Raw genomic sequence first — 20,413 nt, forward strand, 5'->3', positions numbered from 1 at the left:
TAGTTGGCGGTTCATGCCGCTGTGGCGACCCCTGATAAATAAGGCACTAAGCAGAAGAAAAATGAATGGACAATAAAGTATAACAAATGTGTTGTGAATTAGGCAGAATGGTTTTGTGAGAAAGTGTGCTTATAAATACCAAAAACATACACCATTACAACGAGACCCACAAACTCAGACGGGATTAAAATCACAATCTGATAAACACGCATCTCTTTAGCATCCCCCAGTAGAACTAGCCTCATCAGAATTTCTGCTACATGTATTTAATATTTTCTGTATATTTCTGAACCTATCAGCACATTTAAAACAGAAACTCACGTCTGATTGCTGTGACCAGGAGGTCAAGGTCCGGCAGGTAATCAGGTCATGAATCAGATAAAGCGAAGGATCCTGGCGTACAGTAGAGTCCAGATAAAGGGCTGAAGTCCAGAGCTGATAGAGGCCCGGTGCAGTCTGGGTGCACACATAAACACACACACACTCACACACAGACAGATGATTTCTGCATTCTGATGGGTTTCTCTCTCCGTCTGAGGATGCTTGTGTTGTGGTGTGCTGTTTTTCTGCTTTTGTGTGTTCAGACTGAAGCGTCTCCTGTTGAAAACCTCCATCTGCTCCATCCGGATGAACACAAGCTCATCCTGAACCTCGGACAGAAAGGTCAGATCATTCATTCATTCATGCATGCGTTCACACTGTTTTTGTCTTGTTTCTAGTTCACATATCTAAAAACTCTAAAATCAAGAAGGATTTTTGAGACAAGCGAAAATATTGTGTTGTTTTCAGAAATAATGAGTCAACATTACTGAGATTTTCACTGAAACAAAATTAATCTGCCAATGGGGGAAGCAGAATAATCTTATTTTAAATTAAAAAACAAGTATATTTTACTTTTTTAGCTTTTTTAAAGGAAAAACTCACTTAATTTTGACATGGTTTTTAGCTTTTCGCTACTAAAACACTCTGACATTTGACCCACCAGACGAGAGGTCAAAGGTCAAGCAGGATTTAGGGTGTGTCCATAAACACCTGATGAACTAGATCTGATAAAGACTAATCGTATCAGATTAACACACACAACACACTAGAGGTTACACCTAATGATGAGGGATTATCAGGACAGACATGTTTCTGCAGAACAATATCATTTCAGTATTATGCTCGTGTGAGTGTGTGTATGCATGCATGTGTATGTGTATAGTATGAGGTAGGATTTAAATGAAACTTTGCTGATCAACACATACATAAAACACGTGCATATACACCTATAAATTACTCACATATACAGTTGAAAGCAGAAGTGTACATACACTTTAAAAAGGAACATAACCATTTAAAAAAAATGTCTGATGGTAAATGATACTAAACGTTTACTCTATAAGCTCTGTCAGGATTACCTGAATGATTTACATTTGCTAAATGCCAGAATAATGAGAGAATTTCTTATTAATTTCTAGACAGTCAAAAGTTTACACACATTTCCTTGGTATTTTTCAGCTTTGCTTTTAAACTGTATAACTTTGGTCAAATGTTTTGGGTCTCCTTCCACAAGCTTCTCACAATAGTTTGCAGGAGTTTTGGCCCATTCCTCCTGACAGAATTGCTGTAACTGAGTCAGATTTCTTGCTCGCACAAGCTTTTTCAGCTCTGCCCACACATTCTCAATAGGATTGAGATCAGGGCTTTGTGATGGCCACTCCAAAACATTCACTCTGTTGTCCTTAAAGCACATTTGAACTAATTTGGCAGTGTGCTCAGGGTCATGGTCTGTCTGGAAGAGCCATATGTGGCCAAGTTGTAATGTCCTGGCTGATGTCTTGAGATGTTGCTTCAGTATTTCTCCATCATGTTCTGTCTTCATGATGCCATCTATGCTGTGAAGTGGACCAGTCCCTCCTGCAGCAAAACAGCCCCACAACATGATGCTGCCGCCCCCATACTGCACAGTTGGGATGGTGTTCTAGGCTTGTGCGCTTTCCCCTTTGTCCTCCAGATGTAACACTGCTCATTATGGCCAAACAGTTCAATCTTAGCTCCATCAGAGCACAGGACATGTCTCCACACATCAGTCTGCAGTGTAATTCAGCTAATGGTAATCTGGCTTTGTTGTTGATTCTGGCTTGTTGATTTTCTCATGTTGTCACACAAGGAAGCAGTGTGTTTGAGCTTTTCCTTCAATACTATTCTACAGTTGTGCCTCACATTAACTCAAATGTTGTCAATCAGCCAATCAGAAACCTCCAAAACCCTGACATCATCATCTGAGCTTTATCAGAGGCAGAATAATCTTATTGTGTGTAAACTTGACTTTCAAGAAGAGTTAGAACAATTTCTCAAACGATATCTCTCTCATTATTCTGCTGTTAAGCAGAACAGAAACACACGTGATCATCCTCACTTACCTAAAAGAGAAACAGTTTAGTCACATTAAAATCTGACTGTGTTGAAAATGGTTATGGACCTTTTAATACAGTGCATGGAAACGTCTGCTTTCAACTGTTCATCTAAATTATTGGATGTACAAAACAACACACATAAAACTTGTGTACATAAATATAAACTTGATGCATTTAGATTTAGTTAATAAAACTATTCCATTTAGAAATGTGTTGAAAAAAAATCTCTCCGTTAAACATAAGTATACTAAATGCACAGCTAGTGTTTTTCAGCCAGCAATAAACTTCTGGTGAAAGTTTTCACAAGCTTTCTTTTACAGCATTGATGTTGTAATGTAATTAAAATACAATCAGTTAAATGGATTTAAGCATGCACTTAGTTGTTTAAGCGTAAAATAAGATGAAAGACGCAAGCAGCGAGAGGGGTCTGGGTGCAGACCTGGTGCAGTGCAATCTGAGCTGCATGCTTTTTAATGGGTTCACCTAACCCCACCCCTCACGGTAACGTCACTCACTCCATTGAGTGCACTGAGTCTGATATTGCATCTCTGAGATATGCAGTCTCAGCTTGCATCATCAAGGCTGCATCCAGGTACTATTGTGAGCAGCAAGTGAACGCTGAGGCCATACTCACACTAGGTACAGTTGCCTCGAACCGGGCCAAAGCATGCTTGTCCCCCCTCCCGTCTCCCCCGATGGCCCGCACTCACACTACAATCGGGCCTGGGCACGCTTACGTCATCGCTGCTGCGCTGTTCAGTGAGAAGCGCTCTCTCACTCAGCAGCACAGTGGAGATTGCTCTAGTTATATCGTTTCAGTCATTTGATATGTCATCAAATATTTCGCCAAACAGTCCTTAGGGATGCGGGGACGTGCAGTCAGATATTTATATATATATATATCTAGACATCTTTATCTAGATATGATATAGCCAGTCACATTTGTTTCTGTAATAGTTAAATCACAGTGAGTTCATGTATTTAGCATATTATTTTATGGCTATATTCTACAGTAACATGCTATGTCAGTTAGCAGCGGATTATAAATCGACTTTCTTATGAAAATTCCTAATGCCCCCGGGCCCCCTGATTATTTTTTTAACACATTTCTAAACATAACAGTGTTAATAACTCATCTCTAATAACTGATTTATTTTCTCTTTGCCATGATGACAGTAAGTAATACTTGACAAGACATTTTTAAAGAAACTTCTATACAGCTTAAAGTGACATTTAAAGGCAGGTTAGGGTAATTTGGCAAGTCATTGTATAACGATAGTTTTTTATGCTGATGATCGGAAAAAAATATAGCTTAAAGGGGCTAATTATTTTGACCCTTAAATGGTTTTTAAAAAATGTAAGACTGCTTTTATTCTAGCCTAAATAAAACAAATAAGACTTTCTCCAGAAGAACAAATATTATCAGACATACTGTGAAAATGTCCTTGCTCTGTTAAACATCATTTTGAAAATATTTAAAATAGGAAAAAATAATTAAAAGGGGGGCAAATAATTCTGACTTCAACTACATTTATTGTCACAGTCGTGTAAATGATCAGTTTAAGCCTTTTTTATGTATATTCAGATCTTATTTTCATTCAACTCCAGCAATAGCTGGATTCCTTCATCCATAATATTTGGGTTTTCCTGGAATATTCTACAACTTTTGTGAGGCATATATGGAATTTCTGCTCAAGTGTGAATGAAACAGGCATTACATGCATTCAAAGTGCTACAATGCCCACATCAACCTATTTTGAGGAAAACTAAAAATCTCCCTCTAAAGAAATTTGAAGTAAACACATTTTTAGCATTTAAATCTTTATTTTTTTGTACTATTTTTGATACAATTGTTTTTTTAAAAAGCCCATTGAATATCAATATTTTGCGAGGTATTGAATTTAGAAATTCCAGTATCTTGACAACACTACACCTCAGTTAATCACTCTGTCCAAATAAACATGTGTGTAGCTTTGTATCACATTGGATAACAACTTGGTCTATAAAAAAAATTATATTTTCAGATATGAAGACATGCAGAAATTTTAATTTTCAAAAAACAAAAAGAAACTGCAAATCAGGAGAGGAGATATAGGCTCAAGGGGCATGATATGGCTCATAACAGAATAGTAAATAAGAAGTGGGTAATTTTTAATTTTTTTTTCTTTTTGGTGTTACAAGTCACAAAGCTTCACAATTTATTGTTATAGACTGTCAACTCAAAAACCATTTATTTATCATTAAACTATCTCTAATCCTATTATTAAGATTACAATAGATCAACTTGTGAAACTGGGTTTTTTTTTTAGGGGGTGGGGGGCGGGGGGGTCTTTGGGGCTAAGCCCCTTATCCCTTTCGACCCAAGCAACGCCCCTGGCATAGTGTGAGTAGGCCCTGAAACTCTCTGCATTTGACTCTGTGTTGAAAATACTGTGGAAAAATATCTACATAAAGAGAAATAGATTTGCTTCTAGCCATGTAAACCACAGCGTCAGCGCATTCAGGAATAACAGTTTGTTGGCAAAAGCCGCTAAACGCCACCTGCCAAAAACCGCTATATCCCAAGAACCAATCAGAAGTGCGAATTGGATCACATGTTGTCATTGTAGCAGCGCGCTGATATGCCGGCTTTATTAGGAGACTGATTTATTCAGAGATGATCATTGTTTTTTTTCTAAGATATCAGATCTTAAATGCTGGGATTTTGTAACTGTATGACAGTTCTCCAGAAGCGCTTGAGCTGCTGACTGAAAATGAAGAGTCTGTGTTCATACAGCACCCTATTGGGGAAAAGATGTAAAGTAATAACAGTTAACCGGAGGGCTAATAATTCATGCATGCTAATATATTTGCATGCATGTGAACATGTCTCTCTGTGTGTTTGTGTATCAGAGATCCCACGGGATTGTCATGATCTGTGGCAGCGCTCGGGCGGTGAGGCGCGGGACGGCCTGTATGTGATCCGGCCCGGTGGCTCAAGCATCGCGGTGTTCTGCGCCATGGCGGACGGCGGCTGGACGGTGGTGCAGCACATCACGGTCAACAGCAGCGTGGACTTTGACCGCTCCTGGGACGACTATAAACGCGGCTTCGGTTCGCTCACTGGGAACCACTGGCTGGGGAACGAGCACCTGCACCAGCTCACCAGCGGCCCAGAGCGATTCAAACTCGGCATTAAACTGGTGGACGGAGACGCGGTGACCAAAACCGGCGAGTACGACCCGGTGATGGTGGAGGACGAGCGGGCGCAGTACCGGCTGAGGCTCGGGCTGTTCACGGGCACCGCAGCGGATGCGCTCACGGCGGACACTGAGAACTACCTCCACGACAACCAGCGCTTCACCACCAGAGACAGAGACAACGACAACTACTACCAGAACTGTGCCCGGCTGGAGTTCCAGGGCGTGGCAGGCGGCGGCTGGTGGTACGATGCGTGCGCAGGCGCCAACTTGAACCGCAGGAACGTCATCTACTGGCAGAAAGACTGCAATAAAGAGCGCATGTGCAAATACGCCTGGATGATGGTGAAGCCCTCAGAGCAGCTCAAAGTCATCCGCAGCGGAGAGTGTGGCAGAGACGAGCTCTGAGGTGTGAAGTACTACAGTCATCTATACTGGTGTTTTTGAAGCATACTATAGTAAAGTGTTCATTACAGTACTCACTGTTCATGTGTGTTCCATCATACTGTAAAAAATACCTAGAGTCAACTTAAAATATACTGTAGTCTAGTTTTGTTTTTACTACAGTAAACTGTGGCGTATTGTAGTATAATATTACTTATGTCACCATAGCAACCGCAAAATCGCCATGACAAATCAATTACTATGACTGTTGTGTTACCATCGCTGTTGTGTAGAAATCGACAAGTACTATAGTCGTTGTTACTATAGCAACTTTGGAATCACCACAACAGATTAATTACTATAGCCGTTGTGTTACCATAGAAACTGTAGAATCGCCACAAAAGATCAATTACTATTGTGGTTGTGTTGCTATGGTAACTGTAGAATTGCCAGAACAGATCAGTTACTGTAGTTGTTTTTACCATAGCAACTGTAGAATCGCCACAACAGATCAAATACTTTACTTTAGTATGGATCAAAAACATTAGTGTTTACTATATATATATATATTACTGTTGTATTTTTGTGTAGGTGCTTCTATGACTTTTAAAGGCTGATCTAGCATGCAACAAACACACAAACAAACAAACAAACAAACAAACAAACAAACAAAAATGACTGTTTCTGTCTCAATTATATTAACTATATAAAAGAATTTAATATTATATTATATTATTATTATATTAAAAAACAAATCGTTCACCCTTTTGCAGAAATTTGTTCTTATTTTGATCATAAACTCACTTAATTTTAATATATATTTTTTACAAGCATTTACCTTGAAATGTTTTATAATTAAGTTTTTATTAAGGGAACAAAAGCTTTAAGAAACTATTTGAATTGTTTATGGGTTTTCTCCATAAATGTTTAAGATATATGGGCATTTACAAATGAACATCAGTGGTTTGGCGTTGAGCTGGTTTGCACAGAGAAATATTTTTGTACAATGATCTAGTTGTTTGAGTGTGCTGAAACTTCAATTATATACATTTGTTGAGTTTCCCAGACACCTTTGGGCTGATTTCTGTTGAGAAAAGCTAATGACTTCTCCTCTGAAAGTGAATATTTATTTATTCAGATGAATTGATTCAGTTTGAAAATTTCTCAGGGTTATGCTGTTTTGTTAATATGTAATATTCATAAATGTGGCGTTTAATGATTTCATTTTTTTTTTATTTGTTTTAGTGGGATTCACACTAAGCATTCTCATTAGATGTGCTACTACATTTGATAAAGGGATATATTTGAAATAAATATGGAAAACAAATGCTGTGTATCGTGCATCAGTTTGCATGTGTGTGGCTCATGTGTAATTTGAATATTCTGAACATTTCGTAATTTTTAATTGATTGTAAAGATATAAATGCAGTAATGTTGTGATAAAAATGTTAACACAATATTCAGTTTTAGTTATAATTATAGCAATACAATTAAAAGAAAATGTAAAAAAACTATATGACAATTTTAATGGACTACACGAATTGTTGTTGTGTTACCATAGCAACTGTAGAATCACCACAACAGATCAATTACTATAGTTCTTCTGTTATTATAGCAACTGTTCAACCACCAAAACAGATCAGTCACTATAGTTGTTGTATTACCATAGCAACTGTAGAATCACCACAACAGATCAGTTACTAAAGTTGTTGTGTTACCATAGCAACTGTAGAATCACCACAACAGATCAGTTACTATAGTTGTTGTGTTACCATAGCAACTGTAGAATCATCACAACAGATCAGTTACTATAGTTGTTGTGTTACCATAGCAACTGTAGAATACCACAAAAGATCAATTATTATAGTTGTTGTATTACCATAGCAACTGTAGAGTCACCACCTTACCAGATCAGCTGCTATAGTTATTGTGTAACCATAGCAACTGTAGAATCACCACGACAGATTAATTACTATAGTTGTTACCATAGCAACTGTAGAATCACAACAATAGATTAATTTGAGTGTTTTACTATAGTATAATTCCAAACACTAGTATTTTTTCATGTGGACTCACAATGTGTTCGTACAGTATTTGCCCTGAAAAATTATAGTGCAGATATAAATGATTAAGCAATTCAACACATGATGGTCAATTATCTGGATTTCATTTTATTCCATGAACATTTAAAAGTCAGGTCGATTTATACTGAAGTGTTCAGTCCACTCATCAGACTGATCACACACACACACACACACACACACACACACACACACACACACACACACACACACACACACACAAACTCAATGCTTTCAGTCCAGGTTTACATTTGTTGAATAAACAGAGTTCGCGGTGTGTTTGTTGGAATTGTTTACGGCACATCGAAACACATTTTCCAAGCACCTATAGAGAAAACACATGGTTTGTTTCCTGAAGAACAGCACAGCTGGAGACACCAACATGACAGCATGAAATATTTAGAGGCCTTCGATTGAAATCACAGCGTCTAAACCTCCCGCAGACACACACACACTGCGAAATACAGCCTGCTTCTGTCATTTACACTCTAATAATGGCACAGTAAGGCATTTAAAGTGAACAACATTAGCCCTTTAACACTGTCACAAACACGGATAAAACCAGCTCTGAGCATGAACCTGACGAGTGTGTTCTCAACAAGCAGGAAACACCATCAGACGAATCTCACACGAAAAAAATACTACAGTAATTTACAGTAAATCCTAGAGTGTTTTTGAACCAGTAAAGCAGTTCAATTAATCTGTTGCTATGGTAACACTACAACTATAGCAACTGATCTGTTGTGGTGATTCTACAGTTGCTATGGTAACATGACAACTATAGTAATCGATCTGTTGTGATTCTACAGTTGCTACGGCAACACAACAACTATAGTAATTGATCTGTTGCGGTGATTCTACAGTTGCTATGGTAACACAACCATAGTAATCGATCACTAGTGGTAATTCTACAGTTGCTATGGTAACAACAACTATAGTAATTGATCTGTTGTGGTGATTCTACAGTTGCTATGGTAACACAACTATAGTAATCGATCACTAGTGGTAATTCTACAGTTGCTATGGTAACAACAACTATAGTAATTGATCTGTTGTGGTGATTCTACAGTTGCTATGGTAACACAACTATAGTAATCGATCACTAGTGGTAATTCTACAGTTGCTATGGTAACAACAACTATAGTAATTGATCTGTTGTGGTGATTCTACAGTTGCTATGGTAACACAACTATAGTAATCGATCACTAGTGGTAATTCTACAGTTGCTATGGTAACAACAACTATAGTAATTGATCTGTTGTGGTAATTCTACAGTTGCTATGGTGACAAATATTGTGAAACAAACAAATGACCTAGTGCTGTAGTCTTCTATATCTATAGTGTGCATTACAGTACAATGCACCACAGTTAGCTAAAGTATACCCCAGTGTTATTAGAGGTTATCAGTTCACTATTGTTAGTACTACAGTATGCTGGAGAATTCATTAACAGCTGTAGGTACTATAATATATACAGTATAATACCCTTAACTATAGTATGGTTCAAAAACACTTGTGTTAACTGTACTTTACTGCAGTATTTGATCAATGCTTTGAAAACACTGCTGCTTTAATGAGATTACGCTCCAAACCAAGGGTTATGACAGAGTTAGAGCTTAGTTAACACAAAGATTCCTGAAATGTAAATATTAAAGGGAGAATCTGATCAGTGCTTTAAATAAAACATGGCCCTGCCTGCAGAAGAAACACATAAGCTGGTTCAATGCCAACATTTCCTCCTGTCACATGAGCGGGGCTTTACTGCGGCATCAAGACTTCAGGTGGGGGAGAACAATTCTTACAGTTTTTGCACAGAGAATCTTGCGCAGTAATCTCTGAGTGCTGTGCCTCATGCAGATCTTCACTTCTACACTCCTGGTTGGCCACTTTTGGTGAGGGGTTGTTTTTTGAGTTGTCTTAATCCAGCGTTGGGTCAAATAACCCAATATTGATTTTTTTTATACTAAATTTAAATGACAGTTTTGAACTCAATGGTTGAGTTTGTTCAAATTTGACTTAATGTTGGTGAACAGCATATTTTGGAGTGCACAGGAACCCTCATCCCAACACAGAAACTTAACCCAAAAAGTATTTGAATTCATGGGAACCCCTATACTCTGAACCATGTTGGGTTTTCTCAACTGAGTGTTGGGGTGAAATAAGGACAAACCCAACGCTGAATTTATTTGTTCAATTACATTTTACATTTTTAAACCCAATGTTAGATTTGTCTGTATTTGACACAATGTTAGATTACAACAACCCAGCATATTTTGGAGTGTACTGGAACCCCCATCCCATCACAATAACTTAACCCAAAAAGTATTTGAACTGATGGGAATCCCTAATTTTTGTCCATTTAAATATATATTTTTTGATTTATCCCAAATGGAGGAGTTTGTCTAAATTTGACCCAACATGGATTACAACAACCCACCATATTTTATAATTCAACCTTTTTTAGTGTGCAGACACCACTATCCCGTCACAGAACCATAAACTTAAGCCAAAAACGATTAGAGTCATTGGGAATCCCAGAGCTCAAGAAATGCTGGGTTGTCTTAATCCAATTTTGGGTCAAATATGGACAAACCAAATTTATTTTTAAAATAAAATGTATATGACACATTTTAACCCAATGTTTGGATTTGTCCATATTTGACACAACATTGGGTTACAACAACCCAGCTTTTTTCAGAGTGTACACAATCTCCCTGACCCCATAAGAGGAACACAAAATCACCAAAAAAAAAAAAAAAATGATGGAACCCCAAGACCAGCCAGCAGTCCTGCCGAAACACTGTTTTTTTTTCTGCATGTCCCACTAAATTTCACAAACCAGGCTCATTCTGAAAATGACGTTTCTGGAGACCACGAATTATGTAGCCTTTTAGTGCCTACCGGCTGACCGCTTACCCCCGTGTGGAGGGCTTTCCTGCTGCAACCAGTTTGTCCGGTTAGCTCGTTGTGTACATTGGCGGACTTGAGACGCAGTGAGGAGCTGAACATGATGACTGGGTTCGAGTCCAGGGAAGAACAATTCCAGAAATCAGGTTAGACAAAAACATAATCCAAAAAATAAAGGTTCAAGCCTTGGCTGGGTCAGTTGGCATTTCTGTGTGGAGTTTGCATGTTCTCTCCGGGTTCACGTGGATTTCCTCTGGGTGCTAAAATTTCATCCAAGGATATGTGGTACAGGTGAATTCGGTATGCTAAAATTGACAGTTGTGTACGAATGTGTGGGTATGGATGTTTCCCAGTGATGGGTTGCAGCTGGAAGGGCATCCGCTGCATAAAAACATATGCTTGATAAGTTAGCTGTTAGATGCATGTTAATAGTGTAAACCCTTACACTATTAACATGCAAAGTTGTCTTAACCCAGTTTTGGGCCCAATATGGACAAACCTGTTAGTTACTACTGGCGCAGTAGGTGGTGCTGTCGCCCCACAGCAAGAAGGTCACTGGTTCGAGCCTTGGCTGGGTCAGTTGGGGTTTCTGTGTGGAGTTTGCATGTTCTCCCTGTGTTTGCGTGGGTTTCCTCCGAGTGCTCCGGTTTCCCCCACAGTCCAAAGACATGGTACAGGAGAATTGGGTAGGCTAAATTGTCCGTAGTGTATGTGTGTGTGTGTGTGTGTGTGAATGAGTGTGTGTGGATGTTTCCCAGAGATGAGTTGCGGCTGGAAGGGCATCCGCTGTGTAAAAATGTGCTGGATAAGAGGGCAGTTAATTCCGCTGTGGCGACCCCGGATTAATAAAGTGATTAAGCCGACAAGAAAATGAATGAATGACACTTTTAAACCCAATGATTGGATTTGTCCATATTTGACACAATGTTGGGTTACAACAACACAGGGGTGGAGCGGGGGTGTTGGGGTCAGGTGACTTCTAGGGCTTCAGCCTTGAATGTTTTTTCAAAAGCACAAAATCAGGGGTGTCCAAACTCTGTGTATGAGGGTCGGTGTCCTGCATATTTAAGTTCAAACCCTAATTAAACACACCAGAACCAGCTAATCAATACTTGTTGAAGCAAGTTGGAGGTAAGCTATGCAGGACACCGACCCTCCAGGATGGAGTTTGGAACATCCCTGCCCTAAATCTTATGGGTTTGTTTAGTTTTGCCAAAATGTAGTTTTTAATCAATCAATCAATCAATCATTCATTCATTCATTCATTCATTCATCTTCTGCTGCTTTTCCGGGGCCGGGTCGCTGGGACAAGAATCTTAGGAGAGAACCCCAGACTTCTCACTCCCCAGACACTTCCTCCAGCTCCTCCGGGGGGATCCTGAGGTGTTCCCAGGCCAGCCGAGAAACATAGTCCCACCAGCGTGTCCTGAGTCTACCCCGAGGCCTCCTCCCAGTGGGACATGCCTGGAACACCTCCCTAGGTAGGCGTCCAGCAGGCATCCAAAACAGATGCCCGAGCCACCTCAGCTGACTTCTCTCGATGTGGAGGAGCAGCGGCTCAACTCCTAGCTCCTCCTGGGTGTCAGAGCTCCTCACCCTATTCATAAGAGTGCGCCCTGCCACCCTTCGAAGGAAACTCATTTCGGCCGCTTGTATCAGAGATCTTGTCCTTTCGGTCATGACCCAAAGCTCATGAACATAGTGAGAGTAGGAACGTAGACTGACCGGTAAATCAAGAGCCTTGTCATTGGCTCAGCTCCTTCTTCACCACAACGGACCGGTACAGCGACCGCATTACTGCTGCCACTGCACCAATCCGCCTGTCAATCTCACGCTCCATCCTTCCCTCACTCGTGAACAAAACCCCGAGATACTTAAACTCCTCCACCTGGGGTAAGGACTTTCCTCCAACCTGGAGATGGCAAGCCACCTTTTTCCGGTGGAGCACCATGGCCTCGAACTCGGAGGTGCTGATTCTCATCCCACATCACATGCAAAAACATTTAAATTGGATCAGCATTGCTTTCCCACAGAATCAATAAAATAATATCAGGGGGGTTTTCTCGATCTCTATTTTAAATTTATTTACGAGTTTTTAGCCGAGACAGTTCCATTGTGGTAAGTGCTTTCTCTTTGAAAGTGAGCCTACATCACGCACCGTGGTTCTGCATATCCACGCCTCCTGTCAATCCCTCAGCGTGGGATTCGTGACACTCGATGACACTCGTCTCATCACCACACCACAATTGTACTTTGTTTTTGTTTGTTAGTGACAAACTAAATTTGGGCTAAGCCCCAGATTCATAACCTCCAGCTCTGCCCCTGCAACAACCCAATATTTTTCAGTGTGTACACAAACCCCCAATCCCACCAAAGAAACAAAAGTCAACCCCAAAAACACTCTGAACTGATGGAAATCCTACGGCCAACTATCAGTCCTGTGAAAACACCGTTTTTGTCCCACTCAACAGCAGTCTGAATGTACAAAACCTGCTGCTGACAGTGAAGCTCGTCCTCCTGTGGTTAAAAAGTCTGGCTGCAGACTCGAATCCCTGATAATCCTGGCCAGTCACTCAGAGCAGGGTTTGCTGGTCCCTCATGTGAGTTTGCTGCCCACGGCCGGGTTCTGCCCACACCAGTACAGCTTCTCCTCCGCCCGCTGCTTCCTCCACTGGCACAGCAGCAGCATGCGGAAGGTCTTCTGGAAGGTTTTGTTGCAGAGCGCGTAGCACATGGGGTTGACGGTGCTGTTGACATAGCACAGCCAGTAACCCAGATGCCAGAGCGAGAGCGGGATGCAGTCGGAGCAGAAGGTGGAGATCAGCACCATGATGTTGTACGGTGTCCAGGTGAGGATGAAGGCCAGCAGGATGGCGCTCAGAGTCTGCGCCGCCTTCTTCTCCTTGATCAGCACCATCCGTTTACGCTTCGTGATCTGGCATTTCAGCGTACCGTCGATTGGTTTCGAAGATGACGATGAGGAAGGGGCGTTCACAGATTCGGCCGACGAGAAAGACGAGGCTCCAGGTTTTGCGTCCCCGTTAGTGTTCTTTAGCGGACTGACATCTTTCGGTTTGAATTTATACGAAACACACTTCTTGGTCTTCGTAGGACTTGCTTTGACTGGAGTTGGGAAGAAGTTCTCTTCCTCGTAGCTTTCGCTCTTGTTCTCCTGATGTCTGCAAGACTCCTGGAAGTTCCCAGAGCGATCTTCCTCCTCGGAGGAGGCGTAGCTGTTAAAGTTGGTCAACTGATCATGCAGAGTTTTAGCAGCATTGGTGTGACTTAAAGCTTGGGTTCTTGATGTATTGCTAACATGTTTGCAGCCGAAACATGACCGTATCTTTTGAGGCTGAGCGTCTCCGCTGGAATTTGTTGACGAGTTGATGCCTTGAAGTTCGGCAAGATCTTTAGTGCGTCTTTCGGTCTCCTTGTATATCCGACAGTAAAGAATAGTCATGACGGATACAGGAAAATAAAACGCGGCTATCGCCGTCCCGAAGGTGATCACAGGCTCGGAGAAAAACTGAATCTGGCACTGTCTTTCAGGAACGGTTCTTTTACCAACAAAATACTGCCAGCACAAAATCGGAGGAGCCCACAAGATAAAAGAAACAAGCCAAGCCAAACCAATCATAATCCCCGCTCTCTTCGGCGTCCGTTTGGCTCGGTATGTCAGAGGTCTCGTAATCGAGAAGTATCGGTCAAAGCTAATTACTAAAAGGTTCATAACTGATGCATTGCTCGCCACGTAATCCAAAGCCAACCACAGATCGCAGGCCAGACTCCCGAGCGCCCAGTAGCCCATGAGGATGTAGGAGGTGTACAGATTCATGGAGAAAACGCCGATGATCAGGTCAGCGAAGGCCAGACTCAGCAGATAATAATTGTTGACCGTCTTCAGCTGGCTGTTGACCTTGAAGGACAGCATGACCAGGATGTTTCCGATGATGGTGATGAAGCTGACGATGGCGGAGACGGTGGCGATGGCGATCACCTCCCACAGGCTGTGCGTGACCAGCTGGACGTCCGTGATGTTGGCGCGGAGGGTCAAGTTCTCCACACCCATAGTGATGCCCGTGGGTCGGTTCACAATCCGGTCAGCACGTCCATCTCCTGGAGACACACAAGAACAAACGTCAGAGCAGCGCAGAGTAGGACAGCTCTTTCATCAGCTCTAGATGGTGCAGTATGGACATTTTTGACTCTTCTAAAGATGAAAAATACCATATTGTGTTTACAGATACTTAGGAAACATGCCAAGTAAACATTAACAATGCTAAAGTCAGTTATACACCTTTAAAAATGCCTAATTCCATCTACTGATTGATTACCCAATTATATTTCAGCTCCCAGGGTTGCCAGATGGTGGAGAATAGAACATGAAGAGTTAGTAAAAATTATAAATAGCTCTAAACCAGCTACGTGTATGCTGGACTCAATTCCAACAAAATTACTGAAAGAGCTGCTACCTGCTATAGGAGAACCTCTTCTTAACATTATCAACTCTTCTTTATCTATAGGCCATGTTCCAAACTCTTACAAGCTAGCTGTTATTAAGCCTATTATTAAGAAACCGCAACTAGACACCAACAACTTAGCTAACTATAGGCCTATCTCAAATCTTCCATTTATGTCTAAAATACTAGAAAAAGTTGTTTCCACTCAATTATGCTCTTATCTGCAGACGAACAATATTTTTGAAGTGTTTCAGTCAGGTTTCAGGGCTCACCACAGTACAGAAACCGCCTTAGTGAAAATAACCAACGATTTACTCTTAGCTGCTGACCGAGGGTGCGTCTCGCTATTAGTTTTACTCGATCTTAGTGCGGCATTTGATACCATTGACCACAATATCCTCATAAATCGTTTAAAGTCTACAGGTGTCCAGGGACAGGCTCTACAATGGTTTAAGTCATACTTAACTGACCGCTACCAGTTTGTAAATCTTAATGGACAGCCTTCACAAATCTGCCCAGTAAAGTATGGGGTGCCTCAAGGATCAGTTTTAGGCCCTTTACTGTTTACAATTTATATGCTACCTATGGGAGACATTATTAGAAGACATGGGATCAGCTTTCACTGCTATGCAGATGATACTCAATTATATATTTCCACTAAACCTGACGAGAGGTCTGAACTTTCTAAACTAACTGAGTGTATCAAAGATATCAAAGACTGGATGACCAACAATTTTCTTCTCTTAAACTCAGACAAAACAGAATTATTACTTACTGGGCCTAAATCTTGCACACAGCAGATCTCGCAACTCAATTTACAATTAGAGGGATACAAAGTTAGCTTTAGCTCTACTATAAAAGATCTGGGTGTCATATTAGACAGCAATCTAACTTTTAAAAACCATATATCCCATGTCACAAAAACTGCCTTCTTTCATCTGAGAAATATCGCTAAATTACGAAATATGCTATCCATCTCAGATGCAGAAAAGCTAGTCCATGCTTTTATGACTTCGAGACTGGATTACTGTAATGCTCTATTTGCTGGCTGCCCAGCATCCTCTATTAACAAACTTCAATTAGTACAAAATGCAGCAGCCAGAGTTCTGACCAGGTCTAGAAAATATGATCATATAACCCCAATTTTATCCTCCTTACACTGGCTGCCTGTTAAATTTCGTATTGAATTTAAAATATTACTTCTCACCTATAAAGCTCTAAATAATCTAGCTCCTGTTTATCTAACCAACCTTCTGTCTCGCTACGAACCAACTCGCTCCTTAAGATCTCAAAATTCAGGGCTTCTGGTAGTACCTAGAATAGCAAAATCAAGTAAAGGAGGTCGAGCCTTCTCTTTCATGGCTCCTACACTCTGGAATAGCCTTCCTGGTAATGTCCGAGGCTCAGACACACTCTCCCAGTTCAACACTAGATTAAAGACCTATCTGTTTAGTAAAGCATACACTCAGTGCATCACCTAGCGGGTTCCACACTGACTTCTACATCTTGCTTATATACACTATGAACAGCAGCTACGCTAATTATTCTCTTTATTCTCTATTTTCACCTGGGGATACTCATCCCGAGGTCCTCAGATTAGGCGGAGTCACTGATTGGATCCAAGACCAGCGACGTGATGATCCCAAGGATTCCATATTCGGGACCAGGCCATATCCTGAGCTGCTGCTGCGCTGATGGTCGTGGGGAGTGGAGAACATGAGTCTGATTCCAGCGACGCTCCAGGGACAGACTAGTCTTCATTGAGGCCATCTTCCAGCATAAACCACGGCGAATGAATTTCTGCACAAGACTTTTGGCCAGCGGAGAAATTAAAATGGTCGTGCCCAACTGAGTCTGGTTCTCTCAAGGTTTTTTTTCTTCACTCCCATCAGGTGAAGTTTTTTTTTCCCTCTCCGCTGTCGCCACTGCCTCGCATGGTTCAGGATTGGTAGAGCTACGCATCGATGAATTTGCTCTTCAGTGTTTGAACTCTCAGTAATGATTAAATCACACTGAACTGAGCTAAACTGAACTGAACTGAACTTAAACACTAAAACCTGAACCACACTGTTCCAGTTACTATGACCATTTATGTGAAGCTGCTTTGACACAATCTACATTGTAAAAGCGCTATACAAATAAAGCTGAATTGAATTGAATTGAGAATGCAGCGTATTTCATTTCAGTTATGAAGACTCTCAACAAATGCATCTGAAAATACATCCTCTGGAGGACAGCAGCAGCCTCCGAAATGAGATGCAGATTCAAAGTTATACACATGAGGTGGTTAAATTATGAAAATGTAAATATTAGCTGAGCAGCTCACAATGTAAGGCTTGATCATTAGGAATGCGCACTCCTGTTTGTCACATCAATCTGGCAACCGGCATTTGTGTCAAGTGGTATTGAGAGGGGCCAGTTGAATAAAACACTCTCCAATATTTTGAATTTGGACTGCAATACCTAGTTCAACCACTAGATTGTCAATTTATACATTCTGCACCTTTAAAGGGATAGTTCATCTGATAATTCACAGGTGTCAAACTCAGTTCCAAAAGGGCTGCAGCTCTGCACAGTTTAATTCCAACCCTAATTAAACACACCTGATCAAACTAATTGAGTCCTTCAGGCTTGTTTGAAACCTACAGGTAAGTGTGTTGGAGCAGGGTCGGAACTAAACTGTGCAGGACTTCGGCCCTCCAGGAATTGAGTTTGACACCCCTGCGATAATTATACAGATTTCATCATTATTTAATCTCTCGCATGTTGTCTTAAACATTCATGAGTTTCTTTGTTCTGTTAACACATTCATTCATTTTCTTTTCAGCTTAGTCCCTTTATTAATCCGGGGTCGCCACAGCGGAATGAACCGCCAACTTATCCAGCATATGTTTTACACAGCGGATGCCCTTCCAGCTGCAACCTATAACTGGGTAACATCCATACACATTCACACACACATACACCACAGACAATTTTAGCATACCCAATTCACCTGTACCACAACCTTGGACTTGTGGGGGAAACTGAAACACCCGGAGGAAACCCACGCGAACAAGGGAAGAACATGTGAACACAAAAACGCCAACTGACCCAGCCGAGGCTCGATTCAGTGACCTTCTTGCTGTGAGGCTAACGTGGAGTTAGTTGTGTCACCCATTGACTTTACTATACTATTGGAGTACATGGGTGACAACATTCTTCAAAATATCTTCTCGTGTTCAACAGAACAAAGAAACTCAAGTATGTTTTAAAAATAGTATTTATTGAGTAAATGATGACGAATTTTCATGTTTGGGTGAACTCTCCCTTTAGTAGAATTGTTGTCAATGTTAACGATGAAAGCAGATTAAATAATTAAAATGAAATACAACTTGAATTAAATAAAAAAACTGAACTTTTTAGAAAACTAAAAATGAATACAAAAATAAAACTAAATAAATGCTGTTTAATACATCACTGTGGTTAATAATCAATAAATAAAAAGCAAACATATGGACTACAGATGATAGCAAAATTACCCATCCTCCTGTGAAAGTGTCATTATTTGTCAAATATTTCTCACATGCTGTTTAAATTTAGTTTCTTATTATATTTTTTCTTCTAAAGAAAGTCTTTTTTTTAAAGCTGGCTGGATATTAGTATTGAATCCTTCATTTATTTATTATTGATTCCATAATCTGCATCATAAATAACAAAAACTAAAAAACACATGGGAGCAGAAATCATAAAATCAGAGCTATTATACTTAGTTTCATAAGCTTATATAATCTTAGTATTTAATTGAATTTCAATGTGTAATAGCTTTGAAATAAACAATAAATAAACCACAAAATAAATATGTGCCAGTGTAAAGAGATTGAATATCCTCTAGAGGGCAGAAGTGAGATTCATTCAACAACTAAATCCTGACTGCCAACACATCCTTACTGACAAATAATGCAGACATACAGACACATCAGTACCAAACTCATAAAGCATCTACTAGAATATCATAAAGACTTATTTGTACTTAATGGTCCATAGTAATAACTCAAGGGTACATATTAGTACCAAAATAGTACAAAAGTGTTCCTCTTAATTTTTTTAGGTACTAATATATACTTTTGAGGTACCAATATGGACCCTTCAAGTACTAATGAGTCCCTTTTGAAAAGGTACCACCCCAGTGACAGCTCGTGTAGCTTTATTTCTGAGAGTGTACAGTATATACAGTACAAACTAAAGGACTACCATACAATTTTAGATCTGCTTATGCAGTTTCTGGAAAGAAACCAAACATCGGCACAAGCAAATAAATACCTCTACTGGTTGCTATGTGTGTGTATTTTTGTATGTGGAAATGTTATGTCTGGCTTTGCCCATCTTAAAGTGTTGCAGAGTTAAAAAGGTTCATTCATTCATAACTAGAAGTCACCCGACCCCAACACCCCCGCTCCACCCCTAAGCTGCTGTAACCCAACATTGCGTCAAATATGGACAAATCCAATCATTGGGTTTAAAAGTGTCATTCATTCATTTTCTTTTCGGCTTTGTTCCTTTATTAATCAGTGGTTGCCACAGCGGAATGAACCGCCAACTTATCCAGCATATGTTTTATGCAGCGGATGCCCTTCCAGCTGCAACCCATCTCTGGGAAACATCCACACACACTCTTTTACACTCATACACAACAGACAATTTAGTTTACCCAATTCACCTGTACTGCATGTGTTTGGACTGTGGGGGAAACCGGAGCACCCGGAGGAAACTCACGCAAATGCGGAGAGAACATGCAAACTCCACACAGAAACGCCAACTAACCCAGCCAAGGCTTGAACCTTAAAAAGGTTTTCAGAAATTATAACTGTATGTTAACTTTCTTCTGCCTTTCTACAATAAACTAGTTTACACCAAGGTTGTATTAGTTAATGCATTGGTAAACAGTGGAACAACACCTTTGTCCAGCATTAATCTTTGTTAAACTAAACATACTAATGTGCTAATTAACATGAACTAATGGTG

The 20,413-nt window shown here is 40.4% G+C and overlaps 2 protein-coding genes across 6 annotated transcripts in view; one reads left to right on the top strand and one right to left on the bottom strand.

Annotated features, from left to right (window-relative positions):
- The first annotated feature begins 496 nt into the window (after nt 1-496).
- On the top strand, nt 497-20,305 carry zgc:194887. 4 transcript variants are annotated; one of them, XM_073927452.1, is made up of 3 exons: nt 497-663; nt 5,292-5,987; nt 18,237-20,305. In XM_073927452.1, the coding sequence occupies exons 1-2, from the start codon at nt 516-518 to the stop codon at nt 5,984-5,986; spliced, it is 843 nt and encodes a 280-aa protein (XP_073783553.1). In that variant the 5' UTR covers nt 497-515; the 3' UTR covers nt 5,987; nt 18,237-20,305.
- chrm5a (cholinergic receptor, muscarinic 5a) overlaps nt 8,113-20,413 on the bottom strand; it is a 35,850-nt gene continuing 23,549 nt past the window's right edge. The window contains exon 2 of one of the 2 annotated variants that reach the window (XM_068214415.2): nt 8,113-15,065. In XM_068214415.2, the coding sequence (XP_068070516.2) occupies nt 13,546-15,018 (1,473 nt within the window). In that variant the 5' untranslated portion in view covers nt 15,019-15,065 and the 3' untranslated portion in view covers nt 8,113-13,545. 2 annotated transcript variants of the gene reach the window in all.

Source organism: Danio rerio, chromosome 17 (assembly GCF_049306965.1).
Source record: "Danio rerio strain Tuebingen ecotype United States chromosome 17, GRCz12tu, whole genome shotgun sequence".
Classification (NCBI taxonomy): Eukaryota; Metazoa; Chordata; class Actinopteri; order Cypriniformes; family Danionidae; genus Danio; species Danio rerio.